This window comes from Homarus americanus, unplaced genomic scaffold (genome assembly GCF_018991925.1).
Source record: "Homarus americanus isolate GMGI-L3 unplaced genomic scaffold, GMGI_Hamer_2.0 scaffold25827, whole genome shotgun sequence".
NCBI lineage: Eukaryota > Metazoa > Arthropoda > Malacostraca > Decapoda > Nephropidae > Homarus > Homarus americanus.
Window position 1 is genome coordinate 9,999,470 of NW_024738300.1, and position 21,558 is coordinate 10,021,027.

The 21,558-nt window shown below is 39.0% G+C and overlaps 1 protein-coding gene across 5 annotated transcripts in view; it reads right to left on the reverse strand.

The window, feature by feature from the left end:
* LOC121873839 (large neutral amino acids transporter small subunit 1-like) overlaps positions 1-21,558 on the reverse strand; it is a 151,395-nt gene that overhangs the window by 18,815 nt on the left and 111,022 nt on the right. For all 5 annotated transcript variants that reach the window (XM_042377589.1, XM_042377593.1, XM_042377590.1 and 2 more), the window contains exons 4-6: positions 19,589-19,633; positions 13,548-13,671; positions 3,204-3,307 (exon numbers count right to left, since the gene is read on the reverse strand). In XM_042377589.1, the coding sequence (XP_042233523.1) occupies positions 3,204-3,307; positions 13,548-13,671; positions 19,589-19,633 (273 nt within the window). The remainder of the gene's footprint in view (positions 1-3,203; positions 3,308-13,547; positions 13,672-19,588; positions 19,634-21,558) is intronic.

Genomic DNA, 21,558 nt, shown 5'->3' on the forward strand with positions numbered 1-21,558 from the left:
AGTTCAGGTGTACAGTAATGGTACCAGCTAAGACCGAAAGACATCACTGTATGTTGTGTGCACTGTGTCCATCACCTAGCTCATTCATAAGCAGATACATGTACAGTATTAGAAAGTAGATCTTTACTTCCAAACCATTATACACTTGAAAATGGGTGGGTAAGTGAGTCACCTGCTCTGGATTTGATCTTAAAATGGAATTTCAGGTCCAATCCTCTATTTATGACCCAGCCCCTGGCTCACAGCTAGATAAATGGATGAAAGTGTTATACAGTAAAGGATCTCCAAGTGTTAACATGGTATGCACCCCACTAGGAGAACTTGTCAACAAATTAGGAGGACACAAGGATATCAACTTTACTAACTCCCTCATCAACACAGTTTGAGAGTTATGAAGGACAACATGGTAATCAATAACTTGTGTCTCAACACTACTAGTATAATGGGTAGGTACAACTCATGAACCTAGAACCACACTTTTTACTTTTATGTTGAGAAAAATTTGACAGAGGATGCATAAGGGGGATTGTGCCCCCCCCCATTTGCATTACTTAAAAATTTAACATACTTATTCAATCCTTTAACTTCATAAGTGTGCTACACAGAAAGTTCTATCTCATAATTTTTAATGTTGCTATACCAGTCACTAGTGTACTACTAACCTGTTACATGCTTAAACACCTTTGTTGTTAAAATGCAATACAATAATTACATTAAAACAACATAAGTGTACTATACCTGATATGATTATGAATTAGTTCTAGCCACTAATATTGAGGGCTTACCAGAGGTTTTCATCCCATAGACACAGTGAACACATGAGCAAGTTACCTAAGCCAGGCACTGTCATAAAAGCACCCTCCATATAAATATACTGCACAAACAACTTATACACTGAAACTCAGTACAACAGCTCCACTGTTACTTCTCACTAAGTAACACAGGATTACCCTGTAAAGTTTTTAATAAGCTTCCAAATTCCTTAAACATTTTCTACCCAGAAAAAATATTCTTATATTTATACACGTACCACCAAGTGTACTAATAACTCAGATGATACAATTTCCCCTTAAGTTTAGAAAGCACCAAAATGAATTGTAATATTCAACTAAAGATATTTTTCTGGTCATGAAAATTTGACAGAAATGAACCCAAGAGTGTGAAATGTTATTTTTGGGCATACAGGAAAAAATTTACAGAAATTATCCAAAGGTTGTGAAATGATATTGAGTGCTACTATAGTGTGCAGTCTACAAGATAGTTACTGTAGGTTAGGTCAGGTAAGGTCACGTCAAGATATCTTTGTAGATCGCACGCTATAGTAGCACCTGATATTGTTTAGAAAAAAGATGAAGGTTTCTTTAAATATAACCTTATAAATACCAAGTAGTGTACATAGTTGAAAGATTGGCAGAAAAGAAGTGATTGTTAACTACTGAAAAGTATAATGGAAGCATCTAAATATGTGAGTCACAATGTGCAAATGTTATGAAATTCTCAAACTACAGTAAGAGCTTGTTAGTGGCTAATGATGATGCAATAAATTTAAGAGCTAGGTGTGGTTATACAGTAATGGAATTTTAAGAACTTGATATATTCAAATGAATACAATCACATGCTTAAATAAAAAAAAACACAATTGTGTTATGTGTAATTAATGAATACAGGTGGTCCCCGACTTACGAACGCCAGCCGATACGAACGGGGTTAAACTTGAAATTTAATTAAAATAAGTGATTTTGTAAGTACGGTTTGCATATATTGTAGTATGTTTTCTGAATTATGAATGTCCTCAGGAACGGAACCCGTTCGTAACCCAGAGGCCCCCTGTACTGTATACTGTACGTACTGTAAAAGGAAGGAGACTGGTGTTGGCTATAATTTACAAAAAAATTTTATTTTATTTATTCAACATTATATTGGCCATACACTTATTTTAAAGAAAAAATGTATTATAAGTCATCTCATTAAAACCAAAGTAGAGATAAATAATATATATATATATATATATATATATATATATATATATATATATATATATATATATATATATATATATATATATATATATATATATATATATATATATATATATATATATATACTGTATATAGCATTACAGTATAGTGAATATTCCTTTATAACCATCAAACTGAAATACAGTGAGGATAATTCTTACTCTACAGTTCAGTTTAAAAATGACAGAAACATAATAGGCCATGGAATGAATCATAGTTTCAATTTAAGGTCTGAAAAACTTACCTCTTTCTTCAATACAGTATAATTTTAGCTTAAGTCTACTATTCTCATTTATTTATCACAAACACCAATCTCCTTCATTATGGTTTTGCACTTATGTCAACAAAAATGAAACACACAAATAGCCCTAGATGTTCACGGGATTGTTTTAAAGAAAACAACAATACTGTACTATAAAGTATGTACAGTACTGTATTTAAATGATTTCTCTTGTTTAAAGAATTTCATAAGATTCACTTTCTTACACTAATTATTATTCAATTTATAACAACTCAAAAGCTTTATTTTAACATGGTCCCAATGAACATTTAAACACTTATAAAAATAATGCACAAAGTTTCGTTATACAGTATTACAGTTGTTGTCACTGGGTACTGTATTACATGAAAAGAACAGCTGGAATCACCAACCTAACAACTTTTCAGATAATAGTTTTGCAAATGTTAGAGAGTACAGGCTTACACTGTGCTATTATCCATGAATAATGAGCATTTATGCAGTACAATACTGCAAAAACCACTGGACAAAAAAATATACCAATACTGTACCTGTTTATATTGTACAGAGTTTTGTCATGGATTTCACTGCCATATGAATTACCTGTAATATTTTGTATCTAATCTCAGTTACAGTACTGTACTGTACTTGCTTCCTGTAAATGGTTGATATAGGTTTATTCAAGACCAAACTCCTAAAGTTCTGTATGGACATAAAGCAAAAGTTTTTGCTTTGTGGATCTTCTTAAATGATGTTAATAATAAATACTGCAACTGTATATTTTCTATAACTTATCTGTCTCATTCTCAATATTCTGGATAACATCTTCAGATAGATTGGTGTTAATAAAGAACTAGCTACACAGTGTAAGTCGGTGCCTTTCTAAAGCCTTTGCCAGACCACTTCTCGAGTTGTTCCAGGGAATCCAAGTCGGCCTCTCAGTTTACCTCGAAGATGTGAAGAGGATGCCATTCACGGAGCCAAACGTGGAGAGAGCCACGAATATGGGGATGAGGAATTCCACTGGCCGGTATAGGCGATCAGCAAAACTCTGTAAGACCAACGACCAGCCCGATGAACGTTATGTCCAACAAGTCCGAGGTAGAGGAAGGGTGGAGGTCACGAGATATAAAGGCGGGACAAACAGGGAAGGAGTCCCGAATGGAAGTGATACACATAACCATTTGAAGAAGCACTTCAATGGGAGTACGAGAGGAGAGAGAAAAGTCCAATACGAAGCTTTGTTTCCTTGAAGTGGTTGGCACATGGGGGCCGTGCTGCCTATGCCACACTTCACAGCTGTGGAACTTGCCTCTAGCAGTGTGCTAATATTTTCTAAGATATGAATGCTATCATTTATAAAGCTTTAATAAAATTAAACTGAAATGGAGTTTCGTATCCATAACAATAAATGAAGCGAGTTCTAAGAATTAGCAGATGCCTACTTGATGATCTATAATAAACACAGTCGTCACAGAATCCATATATGATGCAATTTATCATCACTACTGTATATAAACGAGCTAGGGAATATCGGGACATGCTATAAGCAACAGAAATGGTTTTAGTTCTACCTAAGTAGGCAGCTGCTAATTTCTAAAAACAAAAGAAAATGGGTAACAGCCACTGCCAGTGATGGATCGTACTTGTCCATTCGAATATATAAAATCAGTGGCTGAAACTGGTCATGGCAGTGAGATCCCATTAACTGTTGTCTGATCCTGGAACAGTTGATTGGTCTAGCGTTGCCTGAGGAGTGGATAAAAATTCTCTCTAAAATGGGCTCTGTACCTGGAAGATGTCAGCAGCACACCGTTGACTGCTCCGAAGGTCGAACAGGCGACGAAAAATGGCATAATCCAAGCCATGTAACCGTACAATCTATTTGCAAAGGTCTGTGAAAACAAGGGTTGGTAAGATGGGAGGAAGTGTCAGTTAGGAGCTACAGGTGGTTGCCATGGTGACCCAAGATGACCCATTCTTCATGCCAATTATACTGACTCGCAAAATTAATGAGCAAGTGTTATAAGACCATACTGAAATAAGAGTTGTTGCCTACTGAGGAATGACTGACTAGGAAAAGCATGAATCTTGTACACTGTGGCTAATACTAGTGATAAAAGATAAATCTCGTCATGCCGTGTTTTGCGATGGCTGAGAAATGGTACTGACCACACACTATTTCATTCAAGGTTAGGTTAATTAAAGCTCTCAAACATTTCAATTTTCAGTCATTACGAAAGATAACGCAACGAGATTTGTTCACACTAGAATCAGTCAAAGGTGTACTGTGAAAAGAAAAGTATTTTGAAAAGGGACAGCTGGAAGAAATATTTACTGCCATGATCTTACAAGGGAAAGTTTGAATAAAAACAGCTACAATGAGCTGGTAAAGGGCACCTGAAATAAAAATTGGAGATGTGAAATAGCAAGAAAGGGCTAGAATAAAAATTGATACATTACTGTAATCTGACTAATGAGAAGTTTGGGTAAAACTTGATACAGTTGACTGATTAGAAAATTTGGATGACTAAAAGTTATACACTGTAATGTACAAGTACAGTACTGTACTGTGTTTATTACTGACTTGGTTGAATATAGCACGTCTTTAACTTGTACTATTGACCCACAATTAATTACGTCTGTTTAATGTATCCTTCCTAATCAGGTTAAACATTTATGTCTGCTTACTTTTTACTTCTTGATCAGGTTAAATATTTAAGGCTATTTAAATTTACTCCATGACTGGGTTAAATATTTACGTCTGTTTAATGTATCCTTATTGACAGTAAAATATCCACGTTTTTATACGGGCAATACAAAGACTATTAATGGTAATATAAAATTATAGGCTGATATGTTTATGAAGTCTCGTGTTATTGAATGGTTAATACAAGCTGTATTTACACGAATTTCTCCTATACTGTACTAAGTAATAACTGGTCTTGCCTCTTTCAAGTTTACTTAAGGTTTAAAAACTCAGTTAAATTATTCTAGTTTTAAAAGCAGGATTTTGCCATACTTTAGTTTTAAGAGAAGGGTTTTGCCATACTATCATGTGTTGGTATCTGACACTTGATTGAAAATGCTCAACTTATGCCGAAATAAACTTACCGATATATGGTACGTCAAGACAAGAATGAATCACGGTACAGTATTTGATACAGAAATAAGGTAAATTTTTTTTTTGTATTTTCCACCCAATTACATTAGTTTTGTACTTGCTCATCAATAATTCCTGAGTTCAGTAATGGTTCGATGGCGGATCTTCCCACTCTCACATGATAAGCAGGATGGTGATATATTTTGCAAGTTTGTGTGTGCATGCATGCACAGATGTACAGAGTATGTGAGTACGTTGCTTCATGGGTTTAGTTTTACGTGTTAGCCTACATACCATACTTGAATTATGTTAGACTGTGCCTGCTTTAAATCCACTTGCGTGTATGTGTTCGTGTAAATAAACAAGCGAACGTAAGCTATGTTTGTAAATAAGCACACACTTCAGCATTTGTGCATGTGTATAATGCGTGCAGTATCATAGCTGATGAGCACATTTCTCCTAAACATACACCTGCATGGATAACAAACAAGTGGTCCGACTAATTACCCAAATGTACCCAAATATAGCCGCAATGAAGTCAGATGATGGTCGTACAAGCGTAATTCGGGCTGTGAATCACTTCTCGATTATTATTTGGTGTCATAAAGTAAAAAAAAAAATTGGTAAACTTAATTTAATCTGAGTTGTGTTGTGTTAGGTTAGGTTAGATTAGGTTAGGTACATGCACTTGATCTATTAACTCAGATTAAATTAAGTTTACCAATTTTTTGTGACTTCGTGACACCAAATACTAGTCGAGAAGTGATTGGCAGTCCGATTTATTCATCTAGGACCATTATTTGACTTCATTCCGGCTATATTTGGCTACATTTGGGTAATTAGTCGGACCCGATACAAGTGTCCGTGTACCAAAATGTTTTCTTAAATTAATGACACGGAAGTGTGTATAGTGTATTTAAACACGTACGTTCGGACAGTTGAGAGGAAACTGTTCTCTTGTGACTGTTTAACATGTTAGGTTACGACACTCGCTGATAACTCCTGACAACCTTAATTATAATAAAATTAAAGTTTTGAAGATTTATCCACCATTAAATATTCCTACTGAAAAAAAATATTGTAAGCCCTTCCGAATTACAATTGTGAGTGGTTTAATATATAATAACTTGAGATGGAGTCAACGAGTGTTTTGGTTGCTATAAATGGGTGTACCGTATTATATTGCTGTACTTTATTTATAAATAATATGGGTATAATTAAAAATAATTACTTATAGAACTTAAAGTAAGTACATTTTGTTACTTCGACTCACAGTGACTAAGATTAAAAATTAAACTTACAAGATATTTTTCACAGACGAGACGATCTCAAAAGTAACGAGCCATGTAAACGACACCGTTGTCCGCCCTATCTAGTGGGAACCAGTTTACTCCGCGGGCTGGCCAACCCGGGTTTCAGATCTACCACCACCACCTGAGCTATCGATCCTCCTTACTACAGCGTCCCTTTTATCCCTCCCCACCACTACTTTCTGGACCTTTAATCTCTAACTACAGCTCCCTTTCTGCTCGCCACTACCTCCTCTCCCCCATTCCCAACTACTTCAACCCTCCTCCATCCCCCCCTCACCCCCTTCCTCCTACTAACATTTTTTTTCCTTATCACTATCTCTCCATCCTCCTCCCATCCAACACTTTCCCCACGTCCCCCCTCCCACGCCTTTTCCTCCCCGTCTTTCACCTGCTGTGTCAAAGCCCGAGTTCCTGCGTAGTATGGTAGTTTTTCTGAAACGCCTTTGTTCCGTTTTTAATCAAGGTAATATCACGAACTTTTGAAGTTTACATAAATGATTTATTTTTTTTTCACCCGAGAGAAATGTATGGATTTAGATGTACAGTAGGACTAGATTCAGCTCATTTCATTATATATTTGTTTTAGTTATTAAATATATCTTCCTGTAAACAATATTGAGCTTCAACAATTATTAATAACAAACTTTAACCGAAATTCATCACTTACATAAAATCATTACCCCTATGCTGTGTCCTGAATACATTAACTTTTGTTATCTAAACGTTAACCTTCATTATTATCACCTAAAGCCTTCCTTTAATAATATGACCGTCTGCATATGTAATACTACGACACAACTATTGTTAAGGCATCTTGTGACTCTACAGACGCCAAGAGCAATTATGGTCATCTACGATTCAACAACTCAGTTACAACTATCCCATGACTGCAAGGAAGATGACAACTGAATACCGCGCCACACCCACCCTCTTGACCAATAACATTCCTGCTATTTATACATTCACCAATCGGGGCCGCGGTACCGGTTAGACCCCCGAGGATTAGCCAATGGGAGAGCAGCATTTCGTCAACCCACTCCGGTAACCAATAGAGAGCCTGCATTCTGAGGCGAGGCATATTACGTCACAGAATGATAAGAAAAACTGGAAGCTCTTATGACCAGAGCCAACTCCGCAGACTGGATATAACTGGACGGTAAAAAATCTCCAGTGACTTGTTTGCTTGGCAACTTGACTGCTGCCAGACACTGAAAATAAAAGTTTGACGTGTACAATGACGGTATTGCTATTCACGAACTCTGTAAGCACACACACACAGTTATACAATCATATAACACATTTCAACACATGAAAAATTATATAACATTCCAACACGTACACTTTCCTAACTCTTTTGTTTTCATTCAAGGTTATACAAAATACATATTATTACATCATACAAAGAACTAAACATACACGTTCATGCACACTGCGCCTTGGCCCGTACACACGCACCTACTACCCTCATCGACCTTCAGTCCCGTGTTTAATATCCAGGTGGTGACGCGGTGAATATGGTGGTGGTGATGGACAGTGGTGACGATGGTGGTAATGGCGGTGGTGATGATAGTAACTGTGGTGGTGCTGGTAATGATATGTTCACACTCCATACTGGAAATTTCAACTCTATATTCCCATTCTCTCCAAACCATTCCCGTTCTCTCTAATCCACCATTCCCGTTCTCTCTAACCCAGCATCCCCGCTCCCCACTACAGTCTTCCGGGGGGAGGGTGGACGGGGGGCATTATAGCCTCTTATGTCTTCTAATTACCAATTAAAGTTTGACTTGAGGCTGGCGGTGTCTGGCAACTGTCCAAATACTTGCCAGGAGTCACCTTACATCTCTATTGTCTTGTTCTGTTGACGCTGGAATTTGTGGTGGGGGGCGGCTTTGTTTACATTCTCCTCTTGATGATTTATATGAGGAATTAAACCCTTCTGCGTAAAAGAATAAAATACCAGTGAGGGTGTGGGATCGCTTAAAACAATGATGGTAAGTGCGAACAAACTCCATCCAAGCCAGTCATTCACTTTATTTCGCCGAGGCAGCTGACATTTGGGAATTTTATACCAATGAAGATATTGTTGGGAAAGCGACAGAACCTGAATATATTTGCACGTGAGGGTTGGACAGACACAAAGGGGATACTAATGTAACTCATTGCAATATGCAGTCGTCAGGGGTCAATATTTAGGCTGTTAAAGTCGTCGCCATGGCTGTGTTTGTACATAATGCGCCAGTATAGTTTTTAGTTAACATATTATCCTTATAGAAATACCTTCAAACTTATGCTCAATTACTGCTAACAAAATTCACGGCAATAACTTACCACTGTCATTTCACTTTACCGTCGACCAAAATCACCAACGACATACTTACATTACTGCTATCACAAGCATCATAAAATGAAATAAATCCTTAGTTTTTCCAGAACAAAAATGGGAGGGGCAAATACCTCACCCTAAAGAGCATGACATCGGTTTCCAGGACGTTTTAAGTGATGTCAATATCCCACAATGAATCACGTTTACTGACCTCTATAAAATTTATTTCCTCGCAATTTTTCACTCAGACCAATATACGAGTATACTGTGCATCATATCCCGACCAGGGCAAAAGAGACAATAAGCGGTAAGCCCATACAGCCCTCATCTAGTCTGAATTTTAAGAGTAATTCTTCATACAAGTGTGGTGAGAAACGCTGTAGTGCAAAGGACGCGTTCAGTTATATATTACACTAAGGTCAATACTAAGAATGTCGATAAACTCCGTCTGTCAGTGACGCTCGTGCCGGGATGAACTGAGGAGTGTGGGGGTGAACAATGTTGATTTGATAGTGTATTACTGAGCTTTAATAACAGTCTTTGAACACGTATTCAAGGATAGTGCATACACTAGTCATCAGAGTGGAAACTAAAAGGTATACATACTGTACATCCCTCTCCGGTGAGTGAGAGCAAAGATCTCAGTGGTAGAGAAGTCAGGGAAGATGGTTACACAACTGATTAAAACTCTACTGCAATAACAGGACAACACCATAACTGTGACGTAACAAAAGGAATTATTCTCGGCCAGGTATTGCTTATACCCGTCCGAAGAAAAATCTCAAGTTACATAACTTGTGACATCGTTTGCATGAATAACTTTTGCACTTAAGTGTAGTCCTTACGAGAAACGCTTTGATATTATTGCCAGCGACGGAGCACAATATTACTGCGCCCAAACAAAGAATTTAGTTAACCTTGTTCACATAAAATATTTTTTTTTAAATAATTGCAGCGGGCATCAGTGACTATCTGCAACACAGAATGGATATTTAAATCTTCTTTATATGTAATGCTTCAGAATAAGCTGGTTGAAAATAAGTGTGAACATACAGTATGCGAGTGAGCAAAGGAGTACAATTACAGAATCACATGTGATAAATTTGTCAGTGATGTAGCACATGGTGTTAAGGGCCCAGCCAGGGTGTGGAGGAGCTGCGCCAGCAAGCCAGGCGTCAGGCAATGGATCAGCTTCCTGACGGAGGAGCAGAATAAACACATCCTGGCTTGGGCCGAGACGCTCATCATGATTATGCAAAGCTGCACACAGCCAAACACCACCTCGGAGTCGTATGAATAAACAGAATGCATATAAGCACATGTGCTAGTCATTTATGCCAACACGGGCATCCTAACGCCGTCACCAAGTGGGGTGTTCTTCTGGTCAACACATTGTTTATGTGCAGTGTGTTGGTTTTGGACGGGTGGTGGACTAATAAGGGTTCAGGTCTCTGGGCCATTATTCTTGTCATTTCACCCTAGAATATTTATAAATAACTTCACTATAAGTAAAAGTTGTGTTAGACCCAACAGCCACCACACTCATGAGTTCTTCTCACCAAATATCACCGTAATCCTGTACTGGTCAACACAACAATTCTCCGACTCCTTCAGTACAGAGACATAAGGCTGGATGACGCAGACTGGTTTCATATAAACATTGCCTAAGGGATGAAATTAACGGCACTGTAATACTAGTCAGAACGAAACCCAAATTAACGAACTGAAGCACACAACGGTTGGACGAACAGGTAAACCATAAAAGTGTGTTGTAAATATTGTTGAAGTGTAAGTACAGAATACAAATGAATTTTTTGTTTTAGTTACGTTTATATCTGGTGAGCGGTAATGTCCCAGCGCTATCTGTGGCCCCATAACACCCCGGCAGCCCTGCACGTTGGAGACGGTCCAGCAGGATGCTGCCTCGCCCTGACTGCAGAAGGCTCCTCGCATTACACACCCATTTATATGTACCATGCATCTTCAGTGAGCCAACTGCGCACTCCCACCTTGCAGTATGTGTTAACTGTATAAAGTACATCTAACATTACCTCCTAACATGTTCCCAACTCAAACATACACCAACGAGACTTCCATTCACCCATACTGTACTTAAAAGCCCCAAAGAGGGAGGGCCACCTGCACCTATTACCCCTGGTTCTCCTCATACAGGATGTGGCTACACACTCACACTCGCCAGCCATTCATTTTTGCTAGAGCCGAATATACACGGTCAGTTTACAGAATATGCTGCCTTCTATTGCGCGACTGTTGCAGACATATCACACAAGAGCAGAGAGCCTCAGAGTGCGACACTGTATACGCTATTTGGTTTTGTTTTCTTAAGAAAAATTTCATTGTTCTCTTTGCTGTTTTAGTTACTTTGAAAACAGGCGAGTCATACCTGGTTTTCTAACGAATTTAAGGTAAAGAGCTGGCCCGGGACAGAAGCAACATTATTATCAGTTAACCTTTACATATCTTAATATACTCTGAAAATCATGTAAAAAAGAACCAAGCACCACCATAATGGCCACATTAGAGTCACTGGTCTACTTGCATCACGCCACATGACTTGGCGTTCATCTGCTACTCCGACCAAGTGACGTGACAGGGAACATTAATTTGGCCAACCGCGTCCCACTATTACATACTCCCACTGGCTCAGAGCCATGTGACGACTATTTCATAAAGTTTATGTAAGTTTCCTCTGTTCATAGATATGATGTATATATGAAAAAATAAAAACTTTGACAAAAACGGAGTCTCAAACGAGGCTAAACGTTCACAAAGAACAATTCCCTTTAGCAACAGTTCATTATAACTCATAAGGCGTCGACAGTTACATGGTTGTTTGTGTATATACAGTATATCTAATGTAGCTGTGAGGTGAACGGCTTTTGTGTGGTAGTGTATTCATCTCGGTGTCACCATTTAAGGATGTGGGACTGGAACTACAGGGCAGGTATGGAAATGCTTCAGGTTACTTTAATATACCACGCTTAGAAAAATAATTAAAAACATCGGAACAAAGAAAATGAAAATGAACACACATATACACAATCGTTCTAGCAATGTGCAGTGCTGTGGGTTGTTCTAGGTGCCGAGTAGTGCTGTGTGCTGAAAAGGTTAGTGTGCTGCGTGCTTATCTGGTGCTTTGTGCGAACACAACTCTAACATATTGAGACTTAACACTCCTCCATAATAAACTATTCTTGTTCACACTACAATTGGCTAAAGACATCTGCATGTGTGGGGGTAAAAACTGGCCCCTAATATTTGTAAACGCATTATTAACGAGGCTACCACTTGAACTATCGTCTCCACGATCACAACACGAGTGACCAGTGTTACAACTACTGTATTCCACTAAGCATTAAATCTCGCTGTACTAGAACCAGCCAGCACTTGAACCGCCTGAAAGTGAACCAGATGATTCAGTACCGCTTAAATCTAGTCCAACAACTTCATCCACAAGAGGAAACACGCCGCGCACCACGTCACACGAGTAATCATCGTACATCAACAGCAACAAATGGAGGTTCAAGTAGTATATATATATATATATATATATATATATATATATATATATATATATATATATATATATATATATATATATATATATATATATATATATATATAAATTATCATAAGAAAAAAATTTGCACAACAAAAAATGTAAAATGTCGAATGAATTCTCTGAAGCAATGCAGGAAACAATGTCAAACGGCGTCTCACTTTAAAAAAATCTAAAGAAAATGAATGGAACAATTAGATCAGTAATATTAAACTAGAGAAAGTAGTAACACTAGTAATACAAAATTTAACATGGATATAGAATACATAATAAAAGATGTTTCAAAATTATATAAAAATATTAAGATACAGAAATATTTACAAGAATAAAAGTATATAACATTTGGATAAGGAAAATATGCATAGAAAAATATAAGATGTGGGAATTAATAAACAATATTAGTAATTATAAACATATTTATACATCATTAGTTAAGGATATTCTAGATTCTGATTTCAACAACTCCTTCATGCAAGTCGGGAAGTGGCGAAAGAATTAGAGAAAACAAAATCCCCGAAGATTAAAAAAAAAAAAAAAAACATACTAAGGCAAAACATTATAACAAGAAAATACAAGTGATATATATATATATATATATATATATATATATATATATATATATATATATATATATATATATATATATATTATAGATATATATTATAGATTATATATATATATATATATATATATATATATATATATATATATATATATATATATTACTCAAACAGTGAAAAACAAACTACTGTATTGTAACCGTTAAAAAAATTGGGGAAACTAAATTACAAGTTAAAATTGAAATAATCTGTTTAAAACTTGAAAAAACTTCTTTAATTCCCATGATACGTCAACTCTCACAAAATAGCAAAAAATTAAAATTGAGAATAAATAAGAAAAATATCAATCAGGGAAAAAATTAATGCAACGTAAACAACATCACCAGTCAACGCAAAGACTACCACTCACCACAGCCACGGCCTTGGAGCCCAGCACTTCGGCAGGTGACAGGGTGGTGAAGAATGCAACGTTGGCGAGCACGTAGACAACGGTTACCAAGGAGATGGAGATGTAGATAGCCTTAGGTAAGTTTCTGTTAGAGAGAAAGGCGTGGGTTTATTAATATGTTTTACACTTCTACTTCCGCCCATCAATCTATAAGCCTAAAAAACCTATTTCCGTCAAGTTTATCCAAAGAGTTTGTCAATTACTGTCTAGAATATGTATTGTACCTCCATAACCGCACATGGGTTGATGGTAACACGTAAATAAGTTATGGAGTAACTACAACTAAAGTTAGAGGCAGACATGAGGGAGGGGAGGAATTTTAAACATTTACTGTAATAAAGCAACTGTATCATATTGTATTCGGTGCATAACATTAAACAAAACTCTATGGTTGTGTCATGGTGTTCAACTACTGTAGCCAAGAAACTAGAAGGATTATGACCTTTATATCCGGCACCAGTTTACCTGAAGAATTTTTGCACCTGTCCTGCCGTCCTAACCTCTAATGGAACCAAAATAAAGATTGTTGGCGGGCGTGAGGAGCCTGCTGAAGGACACTGAGTTAACACACGGGGACGACCCAAGCTTAAATTACCGTATGTAAACATCCTCTACCATTGCCAGCACTCATCAAACTATCTCTGTCTCTCACCCCCCAATCCTCTCCCCCTTCTTCGTTCCTCCTCCTAATAATTCTTGCTTTTATTTTTGTTCCCCTTATTCACTTTTCTTCTCCCTTTCTTTCTATTCCCTCTCTCGTCATTATTGCTTCTCATTTTTCCTTCTCTTTCCCATTCTTCTCCTCTACTTCCCATCCCACCATTCTCATATACGCTCTCCCCTACCCTACCCCCTCCACCTCAACCTAAATTTCCGCCAGCAGATCGACGCTTTAAGATAGGTCGCATCTACATCGACTTTTTCCTATACGACAAAATCATCCCAGCCTTTGTTTACATACAGACGGCCTTGGAATATAAGTTAATGAGTACTTTACCACTTTGGGGAAACAAACTCAAAACATTATGGCATTTACTGGGGAACGACATTCTTTAAACATTCCTACTTCCATTACTGGGGAACAACATTCTTTAAACATTATTACTTCGGTTTATCCCCTAATGATAAGGAGACGAGCATAATTTAGTGTGAAATCACGCGCCATTTTGAATCCATTTCGGTTTCATTACAGCATCGTAGCCTAAATAACCTTCCTAGCCAGATGCGTCACAGAATTTAGGAATACGTCACAGAAAAAAGCCGCCTAACCAATCGTAAAGCGAATAAATGTGACGTCACTAACCAATCACTATGGCTTAGCCAATCACGGAGAATAAAACCAAGTCACTAAACAAAAAAATACAACAAAACCAATCACAGGGCGAACGAACGACTATGACGCCATCAAGTGCTATCTGATTGGTTAGATTACAGAGCTCAAGCCCTGAGAGTGGTTTAGACGAAAATATGTTGACATTTTATGCTCAAACAACTTAAAAAAAATACTTATTATATATTCTTTCCTCACAAGTAACTAATCAAGGGAGTGAAAGGGCGCGACTACCAATTATGGATCTGTTTACAAGTTTATAAAATCCATCTCCAAACATCATCCAAGTTCCTTCAAAAGATCGACACTCAATTACCAAAGTATTCAAAACACACACACACACACATAATAATAAAGCCGCTACATTTTTTCATAAGATATTTATTCTTTTTGACCAACGATGCACATTTTATATCCACAGGAAAATCATGAACGAAAAATTATGCCCACGGTTATTTTGACGGTGTTTGACGGTGAGGTTATATATATCTGCCCTGGGTCTTATTGTGAGAGTGGGGACTAGGGGGCAGGGACGTGTGGATGAGGGAGGAGAGAATGTGTGGATATGGGGAGAGAGAATGTGTGGATGGGGGGACAGGAGGATTAGTGGATGAGGGAAGGGTGTCATGGATTAGGGGTGAAAGAGGATGTGTGGATTGGGTGAAGGGATTAAGGAGTGGGGATGGTGTGGATAGGGGGAAGGATGTGTGGATAGAGGGATTGGGTGAAGGGATTAAGGAGTGGGGATGGGGGTGAAGGGATTAAGGAGTGGGATGGGGGTGAAGGGATTAAGGAGTGGGGATGGGTGAGTGGGATGGGGGGGAAGGGGGGGGGGGGGTGGGGTGGGATTGGAGGGATAGGGGGATTAAGGAGGATGGGGTGAAGGGATTAAGGAGTGGGGATAGGGGTGAAGGGATTAAGGAGTGAGGATAGGGGTGAAGGGATTAAGGAGTGGGGATAGGTGAGTAAGGTGTGGTCATGACAGATGGGGATGGATGGTCACCTGTACTCTCCTCTCCTTACCTGTCATACTCAGTCACATGATTGGCACCGTCGGTAATGGCACAGGGAGGGGGGGGGTCTAATTGGTTTGATGCCCAGATGCCAAGAAAATGCATTTTGAGACTATCACATGAGACCACAAGTGCCAACCTAACTGCCCCATAACAACAGCGGTGCCAATGTGACCACAACACCAGTGCCACCCCGTCAAAGGTATGGGCCGAGTCAAAAAAAGGTGTTACTAAATTGAGATGTGTGGCTGCATTAAACTGGTTCACTACGTTACAATATCAATATGGCGGCCAAAGTGACTTGGAAATAACACCCGAGACTAAAATAATGACTGGTGGAGGACACAGCACCAGTCACTCACACCACGAGAAAGGTTACCATGTGTTCTGGTCTGGGTTGAGAGGAGAACACTTTCTTGAATCTATTTGTTTTTGTTTTTCTCCCGATAAACCAAACTGGTGTATATAGAGACGATCATGTTGTAAGCGGATCAAAATATGAATCTACTTTAACTTTACGTAACAATAACAGACTACGAATGACTCCAACGACGTACACCCCCCCCCCTCCCCCTTACCCTCTCCACACTCCCTCCTTCCCTCACCCCACCTCGGCGTCAGAGGGGTGTGCGTCACAGGCAACGACCCCTTACATCATGCGTTCGTGTCTGAACCCTTGGCAGACACTACAGAGAAATCGCGTTCTCCTTCGTGCTACACTTGGCTAGGCGAGTTACTCTTAATAGTTACTACACTTCATTTCTCTTATATTAGTCTTTCTTCATTGTCTTCTTTATTCTTATTCTTCCCTCTCCATCTTCCATTCCTCCCGTTTTTTTCTTATTTTCCCCCATCTTCCTTTTTTCCTTCATTTTCCTCCTTTCTACCTCCTCATTTATCACTTTCTTCCTTCTTCACCTTTCATCTTTACTTCTTCCTTTCTTCTCCTTCCCTCATCTACCCTCTCTTTCTTTATCATTATTCATCTCTTCCATATCATCCTTCCCTTCCTTCTTCTCTTCCATCTCATCCTCCTCTTCCACCCCCCTCTGATCGCCGTAGAGAACAGGGAACATTTACAGCGACACCTAAAATTAGACACCCCAGTTTATTTCACCTGAAGACTAACGCTAAACTAATCTAACCCTCCAGGTGGGGATAGGGTGGTTAATCTTCTGGGGGACTAATCTTAAGGTGATTCAAAATATTTACTCGACCTAGAGGAAGATCTATAACACACTCAAGAGAGGCAGGTATCTGAAGCCTTATCGCCGTACATACTAAGCATCTCATTATTACCACACACACACACACACACACACACACACACACACACACACACACACGTAATCTACTGTGAATTACCTTTCTGTGTGTGCGACAATTCAGATCGGGTCTGTTCTGAGTAGAGCTAAACCTTACTTCAATCTTCATTAACTTTACGAGGCAACTCAGGAACTACACACGATGAGCTGTGTGTATGTATGAGGTGAATGTATGAGGTGAATGTGTGAGGTGAATGTATGAGGTGAATGTGTGAGGTGAATGTGTGAGGTGAATGTATGAGGTGAATGTGTGAGGTGAATGTGTGAGGTGAATGTGTGAGGTGAATGTGTGAGGTGAATGTATGAGGTGAATGTGTGAGGTGAATGTGTGAGCGTGCGTAAATTTGTGTATACTATAGTGGTGTATGAATGTAAACACGAGAGAATGTACATTGTGTTCATGTCCTTGCATATGTTCAAGGGCGAGACCTGACACACACACACTGGTGGTCTACGGAGAGAGAGAGAGAGAGAGAGAGAGAGAGAGAGAGAGAGAGAGAGACCGAATTTCACCTCTATTTACGTAAAGTCTTTCCCCCAGTTAGGAAGGAAGAGGAGGAAAGAAGAGAGGGTAGGAGGGAAGAGAAGGTAGATGAGAGAAGAAAGAAAGTAAAGATGAGAAGGGATAAGAAAGGGTGATAACTGAGGAGGTAGAATGGGGGTAAATGAAGAAAAAAAAGACGAGGAAATAAGAAAAAATAAAGTGGAAGGTGAAGAAGGAAGAAGAAAATAAATAAATATGAATGGACAAGAAAGAAGCGTAGGAGTAAAGAATGCCAAAGAAGAAAGGCCATCCACTTTCCTCAACTATTTTCCCCTATCTCCCTCCCTACCTACTCTCCCCCCATCGCCCTCCCTCCCTACCTACTCTCCCCTCCCTCCCCCCATCTCCTCCCTACCTACCCTCTCCCCCATCTCCCTCCCTCCCCACCTACAATTTACCTCCCTACCTACTCTCCCCCCATCCCCCTCTCCTTTACTTCCCCTATCTCTCTCTTTCCACGCCTACTTTCCCCACTACTTACCTCCTAAATTACTCTCCCCTACTTACCTCCCCTCCTCACCTATTTTACCTACTTTCCTCTCCAATTACTCCTTTTCTACCTACTCGCCACCTCCCCTTTAACCTAATCTCTTCCCTCCTCCACCACTCCCTAGCCATCCTCTCCCCTCTCTCTTCCTTCATACCTCCCTCGATTCCTCTTCCCCCCTTACCCCCTCTCCCTCCCCCACCCCCCATCACCAAAACATTCAGACGACCAACTCACCATTCGTCTGATCTCAAAAGTACTACCACCCCTACATCAATAGTGCTAACCCACATCATACCACAAGGCCGACGCGCCTATCCACCACATAACACCTTTCTGACCCTTAAGGACCCAGGCTGTCAGAACTGTATGACTTGATTATATTGTCCTGTATCTAAGAGTCGTTTAGAGGGGCTGGCGTGCAAGTCATAGTAACCCAGGATCGAGTTTAAGTAATGGTACCCTGTTTTGTATTCTATATTGGCACTATGATAGAGCCCTGGCACTCTATTGCTACTCTATAATGGTGTATTCGCTATTGGCACTTTGATAGAACCATGACACTATATTGCTACTCTATAATGGCACTTTTACAGATAACAATTAGCCAGTACTCTCAGTTTTGGTACCTAGACAATACATCTCTACAATGCCGCTAAGATACCACTCCCATGACCCCAATCCGTGCTCTCAATAATGGCACCCCCAGAAAAAGATTCCCCCCCCCCCACACACACACACACTCAGAAGACGAACCTTGACGATGGCACCGATCACTGGCACTCATGTATGATGGATTATTCTCAGTACACAATGGGGGCACTTCATTATGGCACTGGGTAATGGCACACCGTGATGGCGCACGCACTAAAGGAACACACAAGGCCTCTATCCATTTACCATCTATCCATCAATCTACTATTTATCCATCTATCTACTATCTCCTTATAACCAAATCTACTTCTCTATCTATCCATCCATCTATCTAGCCATCCACCTATATATCTATCTATCAAGCAATCCACCTACCTATCTATCCATCCATCTATCATCTATCTAGTCATCCACCTATCTATCCATCCATCTATCATCTATCTAGTCATCCACCTATATATCTGTCTATCCATCCATCTATCATGTCATCCACCTATATATCTATATACAGTATCTAGCCATCCACCTATCTATCTATCACCTGCCCATCTATCTATCCACTACGTTCTTCCACCTCATCTTAGACAGTGATCAATTCATCAACTCCACAACATAACTTCACGCTGCCAGACACCATCAGAGGACCTACTTGACGGGGTCCTTGAGCTCCTCTATCACGAAGTTGAGATAGTTCCTGTAGGAGAGAGAGAGAGAGAGCGTTAGTATACTTGGTTGATGGTATGACTGTGCTTCAATAACTTATGGTCTTAAGTGCTTCAGTAACTATGGTCTTAAGTGCTTCAGTAACTATGGTCTTAAGTGCTTCAGTAACTATGGTCTTTAAGTGATTCAATAACTATGGTGTTTTAGTGCTTCAATAACTTATGGTCTTAAGTGCTTCAGTAACTATGGTCTTAAGTGCTTCAGTAACTATGGTCTTTAAGTGATTCAATAACTATGGTGTTTTAGTGCTTCAATAACTTATGGTCTTAAGTGCCTCAGTAACTATGGTCTTAAGTGCTTCAGTAACTATGGTCTTTAAGTGCTTCAATAACTATGGTCTTCAAGTGCATTAAGGTAATTAATGACACTAGTCCATCAACAATTAAAAACTGAAGACTTATATAAACTAATCAAGTCTTTTTCACAGTAAATCATAATAACTCAGACTTAACCTGGAAAGTAATGAAAGTATATAAACTATACAAATTATATACCAGTGCTTTCAAGGTATTAATATATAACACACACCAACCATAACGTTCAGACGGAAACTGTTACGGGTATTCAGAACTGCCGTAACGTAACAAAATAGATAAACCAAGAAGTTGATTGAGTCACCATACACAGCGTCGTTGCCTCAAAGATTGGTGGAGCAAGTTGGTAATATCATCAGCTATTATCATTACTATTATTATCACAGTGGTAGTTAATTTATGGTACACGTGACCTCAGCACACCCACCACCACGTCAAGACCTCACATGCTGTACGTCACAGGACAGAAAACGCGACTTTAATTCCCCCGCTCACACCACACCACCCCCGTGGCGTCACACGAGACTCCTCCCACACACACATCGTCTCCAACACTCTGACGTCACCTTTAAACTCCTCCCACACGATGACGCCATATTTTAAACTCCTCCCACAGAATGACGTCACGGGCGTATTCGCACTGTTTCCTTTGCGCCAAACTGCCCAAGACATACAATATACATCATCAGAAACATCGATGGTTCCACTGTACTTAACTACGAATCTAGTTTACAGTAAAACAATGTGATAAGAACTTGAGATAGACTATCAACCACGTTCAGTATTTGTTTACAACCGACTTACCAAAAAAAAAAAAAATGAGATAATGTTAAACCGTTTTCTGTGATAGAGCGTTTTACAATTACGTGTTTCATTTTCCATTAACCACGCAAAAAAAAAAATATATATTAGTATATCGTATAACCACAAGCTCGCTACCCTGTACATCATCACCATATACAGTGAGGTAATAGAATATATTAGTGGTGTTGAGAATCGTCACTGGTCGCGCTGCCAAAATCCCTCCCATTGTGAAACATTTTGGCGCCAACGTAAATTCTCAAGCAAATTCCGTTCTTGAGTTCCATCTAACACTGACATTTCATTTTCTAGCCTCGCAAGTGACAACACAATAACTGTACAGAACTGTCTACGTATATTAAGTTATGTTTAGCTCTCTCTTTAAGGCTTGGGAGTGTTCACAAGACCTCGCACGATATTACATACAAACACACAACAAAAGAACTTAAAGACGTAACAATATATGGTAATTTAGGTCAACAATTCTACAGGAACGATAATAATATAACTGCAATGTAAGCACTGATAATGGTGATAGAAACAACAATAATAATAATAATACAGAAATAATAATAATAATGGTGCCAATAATAATAATATAGTAATGATAACAATAATATTAGCGACAATAATAATAATAAATAATAAACCATAACAAATAGTAACAAAAGCGGCAGTGCGGCCCAGCGAACAACAAAATTGAACCTCACTTGAAACTCTCTCAAACACACGGCCAAGTTCCTCAAGTTTAAAGTCACTCCTCGTGTTGCTGTGGAGGACG